General features: G+C 42.8%; 2 protein-coding genes across 3 annotated transcripts in view; both read left to right on the top strand.

Annotated features, from left to right (window-relative positions):
* The first annotated feature begins 463 nt into the window (after positions 1 to 463).
* On the top strand, positions 464 to 7,098 carry LOC135549624 (ras-related protein Rab-25-like). Of its 2 annotated transcripts, XM_064979755.1 has the most exons (6): positions 464 to 758; positions 1,696 to 1,891; positions 2,285 to 2,478; positions 2,822 to 2,902; positions 3,112 to 3,253; positions 6,871 to 7,098. In XM_064979755.1, exons 1-5 carry the CDS (start codon positions 725 to 727, stop codon positions 3,237 to 3,239), a joined length of 633 nt encoding a protein of 210 aa, XP_064835827.1. In that variant the 5' UTR covers positions 464 to 724; the 3' UTR covers positions 3,240 to 3,253; positions 6,871 to 7,098. The 2 variants fall into 2 exon arrangements, with proteins under 2 accessions (XP_064835827.1, XP_064835826.1); XM_064979754.1 differs by having other exon boundaries at positions 466 to 758; positions 3,112 to 7,098.
* Positions 3,167 to 11,930, top strand: part of LOC135549622 (zinc finger protein 385D-like) — a 67,953-nt gene continuing 59,189 nt past the window's right edge. The window contains exon 1 of the mRNA XM_064979753.1: positions 3,167 to 3,253. The gene's annotated coding sequence lies outside the window, so the exon portion shown is untranslated. The remainder of the gene's footprint in view (positions 3,254 to 11,930) is intronic.

Raw genomic sequence — 11,930 nt, 5'->3', positions numbered from 1 at the left:
TATACATTTTGGAGGAAATTATACCACCACCCAAAAGGACACTTTAGAGAGTGGAAAGTCAAAGGGGCGGAGCCCTATCTGTGCACGTGCATGTCTGTAGTAACAACCCGAGGTAAGAGTTGCCCTCAGGGTCAGCTGATCTAGGATCCAATTACCCTCTACAAATCATAACCTGAGGAGGAAACCAAAAATGATCTTAGATCAGTGTCTAAGGACACGTTTGTCCTATTCACCATAGCACTGCTTCACCTGCCATTCACTGAAGATGCACCTGTCAGACGAGATAGACAGACTCGATGGGGAGGGAGGGTGGAGTCTATTCTCTTGTGATAACTGTACATGCTAGTGGTTCTACCTGTTACACCTGCTCTGACATCAACTTTCCTCCCCCCGCCTCTGCCTCTCCCATGTGTCAGCTGAGACGCAGGAGGAATCGGCAGCAGGCATCGTCTCTCTGTCTGTCCATAGACAAACCGCCCCCATCTACAGGTAAAGGAAGAGGAGTGTCAGTGTTAGACTAGCCCTAACCTGTTCTCTCTCTTTCTCCTTCATTTTCACCTCTGTTACACTGTCTCACTACATTGGTGCCTTGGGAGACAAGAGAGAGGCTTGTCTCTGCTGTTCTCTCTCTTTTTCTCTCGTTCTCCCTCTCCTGGGACCTAATGCAGTAGCGCCCCTATACCAGGCGGAGTAGGAACCCGCTAAGGCTCAACAACGGCACAGTATGGGTGACGAAAGCTACAACTTTGTCTTCAAAGGTGAGCCTTGTTTGTCAAAGAAGCTGATTCTGTATGTAAACAAATCCCCTGGGATGTCCTTTGGGTGGTGGACCATTCTTGAAACCATTCTTGAAACCATTCTTGAAACACACGGGAAAGTGTGTGAAAAATCCTGCAACATTCCAGTTCTTGACACAAACTGGTGCACCTGGCACCTACTTCCATACCCCGTTCAAAGGCACTTAAATAGGTTGTCTTGCCCATTCACCCTCTGAATGGCACACATACACAATCCATGCTTACAAATCCTTCTTTAACCTTTCTCCACCCGTTCATCTACACTGATTGAAGTGGATTTAAGTGACATCAATAAGGGATCATAGCTTTCACCTAGATTCACCTGGTCAGTCTACGTCATGGATGTAGATGGTACTGTTGTACCTCTAACATTGCACCCAAGAAACGTAATAATGATACAAGTAACTGACTAAATAAAGGAAACAGCAACAAGATTCTACATGTTTCTGGAACTCTATTGGATGGATACGACACCATTCCTCCACAAGAAATTCCATCATTTGGTGTTTTGTTGAAGGAGATAGAAAACGGTTTCTCAGGCACCGCTCAAGAATCTCCCATAAGTTTTCATTTGGGTTGAGATCTGGTGACTGAGAAAGCCATGGCATATGACTTACATCGTTTCATGCTCATTAAACCATTAAGTGAATATTCGTGCCCGGTGGATGGGGGCATTGTCATCCTATGGGGGCATAGCCATGTAGCCAAAATAATGGCTAAAATAATGGCCTGCCCAGCATTTTTATATATGACCCTAAGCATGATGGGATGTTAATTGCTTAATTAACACAGGAACCACACTTGTATGGCAGCACTTGCTTTCAAAATACTTTGTATTACATTTACATTTACAAAATACATTTACTCAAGTGCTTCCATGATATCTGTCATCCTTTAGTGGTTCTGATTGGTGAGTCTGGTGTTGGGAAAAGCAACCTGCTGTCTCGCTTCACCAAGAATGAGTTTAACCACGACAGCCGCACCACCATCGGAGTGGAGTTCAGCACTCGCACTGTTCAGCTGGATACCTTCGCCATCAAGGCTCAGATCTGGGACACGGCAGGGCTGGAGAGATACAGAGCCAACACCTCCGCGTGGGTACACACATCAGGACACACACGTGCACTCAACACACACATATGTGCACTCACCAGAACGCATGCACAGACATACACACACTCCTTGTACACAACAAATACATTAGAGCGCTAGAGAGCCAATCACCTCAGTGTGGATAGATACACACACTTAAAATGCGTTCGGAAAGTATTCAGATCACTTGACTTTTTCCACATTTTGTTACGTTACAGCCTTATTCTAGAATTTATAAAATTATTTTTTTCCTAATTAATCTACACAGAATACCTCATAATGACATAGCGAAAACAGGCTTTTAGGTTTTGCAAATGTATAATAAAACCCCCAGAAGTAACTTATTTACATAACTCTCTCTCTCTCTCTCCGTTTCTCTCACTTTCTCTCTCCAGGTACTACAGAGGGGCGGTGGGGGCTCTGCTGGTGTATGATATCACCAAGCATCTAACCTATGAGAGTGTGGAGTGTTGGTTGAAGGAGCTGTACGACCACACCGACCCCCACATGGTGGTCATGCTGGTGGGCAACAAGAGTGATCTGGATACCCTGAGGACCGTGCCCACCGAGGAGGCCAAGGACTTCACAGGTGATCATTTACTTACCAGTTAGTTAAAAGTTACTAGTTACTTACTAGTTATTTACCAGTTATGAGTTACTTAGCTACTAGTTAGTTAATAGTTACGTACCAGTTATTTACCAGTTACCTGTAACTTAGTTACTAGTTACACAAGTGTGCAATATGCAGTCAATGACAGAAAGTGGCAGAATATTGCAAAATGTTTCATAAAGCTTTTCGATAGAATAGCATGGTAATGTAAAAGAAATGACCAACTTTGCATCAATGAAAAGGAATTCTATGGTTGGTTCTTAGCATGATTGAGTGTGATGTATGTAAGAATATAGTCAACAAGGTATTCCTTCTCATGCAGAAAAGAATGGCCTCTTGTTTATGGAGACGTCAGCTCTGGATTCTACCAACGTTGAAGCTGCTTTCCAGGAAGTTCTCACAGGTTCTTATGTTGCTCTTCTACTTCATACCTTTATCTAGAAAACGTTAGACAACACCATGTCATGCTGTGTGCGTGCGTGCGTGCGTGTAAGTAAGTAAGTAAGTAAGTGTAAGTAAGTAAGTAAGTAAGTAAGTAAGTAAGTAAGTAAGTAACCAAGTAACCAAGTAACCAGCATCACTTTTTGACGTGATGATATCTGTTACCCCCAGCGATCCACAAGAAGGTGGCCAGTCGAGAGGTGCCCCGCGTGTCCATCACTGCCTTGACCCTGTCCAGTACTATTGGAACAGCTAGCGACGCCCAGGAGAAACGCAGTACCTGCTGCAAGAACCTCTGACTGGTTCTGACCAGGTTTGACCTGTTCTATCTGATTATCTTCAGTTCTACACAGAATCTTCCTAATCTGCCCTCATTCAGGTTAAAGGAAATAGTGTATAGGACTGTCCAAACCAAAGACCAGGCAAGTCAAATCAAGTCACATTTAATTTACAGTGCATTTCACAATTCTCAGCAAGACAGATTTAAGAGACATGCCACATTTATGTACAGTTGATCAATGTTGACACTATTGGTGCTACTGCTTGGCTAAATGTTGCTGACCACAACATATTTGGGTGGATTTTTTCTTCATCTGTATGTTATTATACAGCAAATAAATCTTGATTTGGTATATTCGAAAGGAGGAACTACATTATTTTGGTATATACATCAAGTCAGGATGACCACATAAAAAAAAATCGCAAATGCGGAACAGCGGTATGATTTGCGTGATATTCGAGTGACAATGTAGCTTACACACACACACACACACACACACACACACACACACACACACACACACACACACACACACACACACACACACACACAAATCCCCCTCCCGCTGCACTAACAGAGCTAATTGAATAGCACGTAGCATAGTCTTTTGCCTCTTGCAAAATTTGGTGATGCAGAAACGAGAGACCACTTTTGTGGCTGTTTTATGAAAATCTGCAAATATTTGGCCAAGGAAACGTTTCTTGTTGGTCTCAAGGAATGTAAAACAGTTAGGATGGGAGACTTAAAACCTCTCTGGGATAGGGGGCAGCATTTTCACTTTTGGATAAATAGTGTGCCCAATTTCAACTTCCTGCTACTCATGCCAAGAATATAAGATATGCATATTATTAGTATGAGTATAACAGAACTTATGTAGCAGGCAAAACCCAGAGGACTAACCATTCAGATACATATTTTTTGAGGTCACTGTCTATTCAATGAGTTTTCATTGGGAAACAAGATTTCTAAGACACTTGTTTGCAGTTCCTACCACTTCCACTGGATGTCACCAGTCTTTGGAAATTGGTTGAGGTTATTCCTTTGTGTAATGAAGAAGTACGGCCATCTTGAATTTGGGTCATTTGAAGTGGACTTTTTGAGAAGGCCCCTGACTGGAAAAGTAGCATGAGATTGTTGTCTTCCTGTATTGAACACAGCTTGTCCCGTCTACAATTTGATCGATTATTAACGTTTAAAAATAACTCAAGTTGTATTACAAAAGTAGTTTGAAATGTTTTGGCAAAGTTTACAGGTAACTTTTGAGATATTTTGTAGAAATCTCTCCTCCTTCAGCCTTCTTCTTCTTTGGACTTTATATGGCGCTTGGCAATCAATTAAGGTGCATTACTACCCCCAGCTGGACTGGAGTGTGGACCTCAATTAATCTTTCAATCACCCACGTTGGTATATGCTCCAAAAAAACAATGAGGAGATGGGAGACTTGCAGTGCCTCAAGCTTCACCAATAAAACCACGTTATATCTTAGTGCCTAGCTATGCAGACACTCGTTGATGCGAGCGAGCCGTGTGTGTGCAACTATTGAATAACATGTATGTGTACATTTATTTTGCGACACAGGCTGTGTGGTCTGCATGTGAGAGATTGCTGAGTACTCTGTCATTCACTCTCACTATTATCCTCCAGAGGGCAGTGCTGTTTAAAATACATCTACGGTGGTGTGAGGACTCAACAAAATGGTGTCTCCATAGGTCTACATTTGATACGTAATTCCTTATCACACATATTTCCTTCAGTATTTTCTGAATGAATAAACATCATAAACACAGATAAATGTTTGATCGGTCTTATTATGGGACTTTGACCTCATCTACATTTCGATTGAGTCAGTCTGAGCGTGGTGTCTTGGTAAGTGTTTGTGTTGGTCAAGGCCCATGTCATTGTCTCATAACACCCACATACTGTGTCGTTCTCTGTCAAACACACCTGTTTTAATGGTACCTGGTTAGAGAGGACAGCAGTGTCAATGGAGGGAGCGATTCATTCTCACAAACAATACTAGTCAAACGTTTGGACACACCAACTCAAGTTTTTTCTTTATTTTACTATTTTCTAAATTGTAGAATAATAGTGAAGACATCAAAACTATGAAATAACAAATATGGAATCATGTAGTAACCACAAAACTGTTCAACAAATCAAAATATAGTTTATATTTGAGATTCTTCAAAGTAGCCAGCCTTTGCCTTCATGACAGCTTTGCACATGCATGGCATTCTCTCAACCATCTTCACCTGGAATGCTATTCCAACAGTCTTGAAGGAGTTCTCACATATGCTGAGCATTTGTTGGCTGCTTTTCCTTCACTCTGCAGTCCAATTCATCACAAACCATCGGGTGATTGTGGAGGCCAGGTCATCTGATGCAGCAATGCATCATTCTCCTTCTTGGTCAAATAGTCCTTACACAGCCTGGAGGTGTGTAGGGTCATTGTCCTGTTGAAAAACAAATGATGGTCCCACTAAGAGCAAACCAGAAGGGATAGTGAATCCCTGCAGAATGCTGTGGTAGCCATGCTGGTTAAGTGTGCCTTGAATTCTAAATAAATCACTGACAGTGTCACCAGCAAAGCACCATCACGAAAAGTCAAAAAGTTCCGTTACAGTCCGTAGAAACATGTCAAACGATGTATAGAATCAATCTTTAGGATGTTTTTAACATAAATCTTCAATAATGTTCCAACCGGAGAATTCCTTTGTCTGTAGAAAAGCAATGGAACGTGAGCTACCTCTCACGTGAACGAGTGTCACGGGTTTGTGGCACTCTGCCAGACCACTGACTCAAAGAGCCCTTATGAGCCCCTCTTACAGTAGAAGCCTCAAGCAAGTTTCTAATGACTGTTGACATCTAGTGGAAGCCTTAAGAAGTGCAATTTGACCCCGTAGACACTGTGTTTTCGATAGGCCAAACTTTGAAAAACTACAAACCTCAGATTTCCCACTTCCTGGTTGGATTTATCTCAGGTTTTTGCCTGCCATATCAGTTTTGTTATACTCACAGACATCATTCAAACAGTTTTTGAAACTTTTCTATCCAAATCTACTAATAATATGCATATATTAGCAACTGGGTGTCACACCCTGACCATAGTTTGCTTTGTATGTTTCTATGTTTTGTTTGGTCAGAGTGTGATCTGAGTGGGCATTCTATGTTGTGTGTCTAGTTTGTCTATTTCTATGTTTGGCCTGATATGGTTCTCAATCAGAGGCAGGTGTTAGTCATTGTGGTCCGCCTCTCCTTCCCAGGGAGAATCCCGTTACACTAGGACTGTGTAGCAGGCAGTTTACTCTGGGCACGCTTTTCATCCAAACGTGAAAATGCTGCCCCCTATCCCAAACAGGTTAAGGCCTTGTAAGTAAGCATTTCACTGTAAGGTGAACACCTGTTGTATTCGGCGCATGTGACAAATACTTCTTTTTTTTGATAAAGTAATGATGGACTGTCATTTCTCTTTGCTTATTTGAGCTGTTCTTGCCATAATATTGACAAGGCCTTTTACCAAATAGGTCTATCTTCTGTATACGACCCCTACCTTGACACAACACAACTGATTGGCTCAAACACATTAAGAAGGAAAGAAATTCCACAAATAAAATTAAAAAGGCACGCATGTTAATTGAAATGTATTCCAGGTGACTAACTCACAAAGCTGATTGAGAGAATGTCAAGAGTGTGCAAAGCTGTCATCAAGGCAAAGAGTGGCTACTTTGAAGAATCTCAACTTTAACATATATTTTGATTTGTTTAACACTTTTTTGGTTACTACATGATTCCATATGTGTTATTTCATAGGTTTGATGTCTTCACTATTATTCTACAATGTTGAAAATAGTAAAAATAAAGAAAAACCCTAGAATGAGTAGGTGTGTCCAAACTTTTTAATTGTACAATATTTAGAAAATGGCCTTCATAAACCTATTTTTGAATCAAGCATTTTGAGTGTGTGTGGGCATGTGCACATGTATACAACTGTGTCTGTAGCTCATCTGTGGACCATGGTTTAAATTAGTATTTTTGTGTAGCTCGGCCAAGAGAGTATAAATCTCCAGTATTGTTGATTAGTGACATTCATGATAGAAACTGCTCTATCTGTGTCTCACAGATGTGCACAAAGGACTTTTACAGTGTGTGTGTGTGTGTGTGTGTGTGTGTGTGTGTGTGTGTGTGTGTGTGTGTGTGTGTGTGTGTGTGTGATCATTTCATTATAGAAAAATACAAAGGTTTCATAAAAAAATATTTTATGAATAGTCGCTGAACTTTCTGCACAGGACAGTAAATGTTTTGACCGCGTTTTGACCGCGTTTTGACCCTTCACTATCGAAGTTAAGTTTGAGAGTGGCCTGAGTGAATGCGGGGAAAAGTGGGGATTTAAAAGGTCCGTGGTGGCCATTACGCCACCTGACATGCATCCCGTAAAACCATGTGTAAACCCTGGGATGCATCCATGGCTAATGGTTGAGCTTCTAAAACAGCAGCACTGGTCGTATATCTACTGGTTGAGTTTTGACGTGAGTAGTTGCTGTCCGTCCACTCCGCTCGATTGGCATTATCCCTGTGTTGATTTACGATCGTCGCACCGCACCTATGTTTTATCACGACCCCCATGACCCCTGCGTTCATCCTGATCCTTGACCACAGAGAGCGTGGAACCCCCCCCCCCGACCAAACCTCGGCGGGGAATCTTTCCAATCCACTGATGCCATGTATAATGTGGATCTCTCTCTGTAATCTGGTGGAGACCCTTCTATTATCTACAGTATCCCCAGACAGAATGCAGCCATAAGCTATTGCTACAGCCCCTCTAGCAGTGTATACTATAAGGTTAACTGTGAAGTGATGTGTGCATTAGCTGTGTTTATGGTTCATCTGGTGTTAGGGTTCAGCCTAGGGACAGACCATTGTGGCTGCTGAGGTTTGACAGGGAGTTTGTGCTACCCTGCTCAGCTCTAACTCTGAATCTCCATGTCACAGGCAAGGATCATGGTTCAAACCACAGGGAGCTTCATTCTATTCCGTCCTCCCCTCTATACACTCCTACATGTGTATAGAAAGCTGACTGGTTGTGCTAGCTTTAATCACACATGTACGGTGCCATCAGAAACTATAAACACCCTTTGACTTAGGAGTTAATGTTTTAAGTTCAAGTTTTACCCTTTCAATGTTTACAATACTGGTTGAAATGAGATGAAAATGAGATGAGATGAAAACCATAATGGTTGATTACTTTTTTCAAATACAGTGTATTTTCCATGCTGATTCCAAATCACAGTACGTTGACAAAGGACGTTCAAACAACGTTGATTCAACCAGTTTGTGCCCACTGGAAAGGAGGTCTACAGATTTCCCAGTGTGTGTGACTCTGTTCTTCCTAAAATAGTTTGTCTTGTTCTGCCAGAGGCTATCTCTGCACATTTACCCTACACACAGGAGAGGAAACACACACACACACACTCTGTCAACGATTTGTGTATAGGTGGCAGGGAAGTCAGGCACAGGAGAGTCAAAACGGAGTGTAAATGGAGTCTTTTAATAAATGTCCACGCAACATGCTCCATCACACTAAAATGTACAGACATAAACACACATGGGTACGAGGACCCGTCGCGCACCTATACAACATAAAACTACACTGACAATAAAACAATCTCTGACAAAGACATGAGGGGAAACAGAGGGTAAATACACAACAGGTAATGAATGGGATTGAAATCAGATGTGTGGGAAGACAAGACAAAACCAATGGAAAATGAAAAATGGATCAATTATGGCTGGAAGACCGGTGACGTCGACCGCCGAGCACCGCCCGAACAAGGAGAGGCATCGACTTCGGCAGAAGTCATGACACACACACACACACACACACACACACACACACACACACACACACACACACACACACACACACACACACACACACACACACAAAGGTAGAACAAAAAAGCTTTAGGAAGAACAGAGTCACAGACACACTCATCACACAGACTCACACAGGCATACTTACACAGTCTGTCAGTCACTCGCAGTGGGATGGGGACCTTGAGGAAACGCAGGAGTGAATGGAAACCATCTAGAAGTTCCTTCATCCCATCTCACACATCACAAGGCACAGGAGACTGCATTCCGTAAGCTGCTGCTGAGATGTACAGGAGACTGGATACCATGAGCTGCTGCTGAGATGTACAGGAGATTGGATACCATGAGCTGCTGCTGAGATGTACAGGAGATTGGATACCATGAGCTGCTGCTGAGATGTACAGGAGATTGGATACCATGAGCTGCTGCTGAGATGTACAGGAGATTGGATACCATGAGCTGCTGCTGAGATGTACAGGAGACTGGATACCATGAGCTGCTGCTGAGATGTACAGGAGACTGGATACCATGAGCTGCTGCTGAGATGTACAGGAGATTGGATACCATGAGCTGCTGCTGAGATGTACAGGAGATTGGATACCATGAGCTGCTGCTGAGATGTACAGGAGATTGGATACCATGAGCTGCTGCTGAGATGTACAGGAGATTGGATACCATGAGCTGCTGCTGAGATGTACAGGAGATTGGATACCATGAGCTGCTGCTGAGATGTACAGGAGATTGGATACCATGAGCTGCTGCTGAGATGTACAGGAGATTGGATACCATGAGCTGCTGCTGAGATGTACAGGAGATTGGATACCATGAGCTGCTGCTGAGATGTACAGGAGATTGGATACCATGAGCTGCTGCTGAGATGTACAGGAGATTGGATACCATGAGCTGCTGCTGAGATGTACAGGAGATTGGATACCATGAGCTGCTGCTCAGATGTACAGGAGACTGGATACCATGAGCTGCTGCTGAGATGTACAGGAGATTGGATACCATGAGCTGCTGCTCAGATGTACAGGAGATTGGATACCATGAGCTGCTGCTGAGATGTACAGGAGACTGGACACCATGAGCTGCTGCTCAGATGGAGACATTACAATACACCTTCCACTACATACAATATGCCTACTGACAGCTACATGTGTAAGAAACATCAAACGTTATCACTCTGTGTTGGACAGTGTAATTTACAACATATATTATATAGCCTACTGTGTGTGTGAGCTGTGTCTACTGTGTGTATTCTCATTTAGCAGTCACCTGATGCAGAATCCCATTCCAAGTTCCCCTGCAGAAGATTTACCATTGGAATGTCTCCAATGTCTGCGTTTGTTGGAAAACCTATTGCACATTTCTTTGACTAATGTCATCACATAAACACATTATCTAATGATCTGCAGATCACCATGGTGATGTTGTTGTGGTCACCAATCAGGTGGGCTGAATGATTGTTGAAGTAACATTTCAAACCTCTCAAACAGGAGATCTAGAGTGAGTCTGGAGTACTGTCGGAAGTACACTATATATACAAAAGTATGTGGACACCCCATCAAATTAGTGTATTGGGCTATTTCAGCCACATCCATTGTTGACAGATGTATAAAATCCAGCACACCGCCATGCAATCTCCATAGACAAACATTGGTAGTAGAATGGCCTTACTGAAGAGCTCAGTGACTTTCAACGTGGCACCGTCATTGGATGCCACCTTTCCAACAAGTCCGTTCGTGAAATTTCTTCCCTGCTCGATCTCTCCTGTCAACTGTAAGTGCTGTTATTGTGAAGTGGAAACATCTAGGAGCAACAATGTCTCAGTAGTGAAGTGGTAGGCCACACAATATCACAGAACGGGACAGCTGAATGCTGAAGCGCGTAGCACGTAAAAATCGCCTGACCTTGTTTGCAACACTCACTACCGAGTTCCAAACTGCCTCTGGAAGCAACATCAGCACAAGAACTGTTCGTTGGGAGCACGCTACCTGCCCAAATGCATAGTACCAATTGTAAAGTTTGGTAGAGGAGGAATAATGGTCTGGGGCTGTTTTTCATGTTTCGGGCAAGGTCCCTTAGTTCCAGTGAAGGGAAATCTTAACACTTCAGCATACAATGACATTCTAGACCATTCTGTGCTTCCAACTTTGTGGCAACAGTTTGGAGAAGGTCCATTCCCTGTCCATACAGAAATGGTTTGTTGAGATCAGTGTGGAAGAACTTGACTGGCCTGCACAGAGCCCTGACCTCGACCCCATCGGACACCTTTGGGATAAATTGGAACGCCGACTGTGAGCCAGGCCGAATCGGCCAACAGCAGTACCCGACCTCACTAATGCTTGTGGAAACAAGTCGCCACAGCAATGTTCAAACATCTAGTGGAAAGTCTTCCCGGAAGAGTGGAAGCTCTTATAGCAACAAAAGTGGGACCATCTCCATATTCATGCCCATGATTTTGGAATGAGATGTTCGATGAGCAGGTGTCCACATACTTTTGGTCATGTAGTGTGTACAGTATATGGATGGAGCCTGGAAGTGACCACTTAGAACATTCATACTCAACTCTGGATCACAAATCCAGTTCCACTGTATTTAACTGTTCCCCTCTAATCAAGGACTGATTTATACCTGGGACATCAGGTGTGTACAATTAATTATCAAGTAGAATAGAAAACCAGGAGGCGCCAGACCTCGAAGGGTAAGAGTTGAATACCCCTAATTTAGAGCAAGTATTTGAAGACTTCTAGAAATATGTTGTTATTTTGAATGCCTAGTTGATTGCAATGTGAAATAATATATATAGGCAGTGGTTGTATTTGTGTGCGTATGTGCG

This window comes from Oncorhynchus masou, chromosome 12 (assembly GCF_036934945.1).
Source record: "Oncorhynchus masou masou isolate Uvic2021 chromosome 12, UVic_Omas_1.1, whole genome shotgun sequence".
In the NCBI taxonomy this organism is placed as follows: domain Eukaryota; kingdom Metazoa; phylum Chordata; class Actinopteri; order Salmoniformes; family Salmonidae; genus Oncorhynchus; species Oncorhynchus masou.
This window is presented reverse-complemented; position numbering and strand designations above follow the sequence as displayed.

What these genes read in the sequence shown, in the direction of transcription:
- LOC135549624 (XM_064979755.1), top strand. Translation starts at nt 725, where the DNA reads ATGGGTGACGAAAGCTACAACTTTGTCTTCAAAG. An exon ending in CTACAACTTTGTCTTCAAAG is followed by an intron (nt 759 to 1,695) that starts GTGAGCCTTGTT and finishes GTCATCCTTTAG; the next exon opens with TGGTTCTGATTGGTGAGTCT. An exon ending in TTTCCAGGAAGTTCTCACAG is followed by an intron (nt 2,903 to 3,111) that starts GTTCTTATGTTG and finishes TGTTACCCCCAG; the next exon opens with CGATCCACAAGAAGGTGGCC.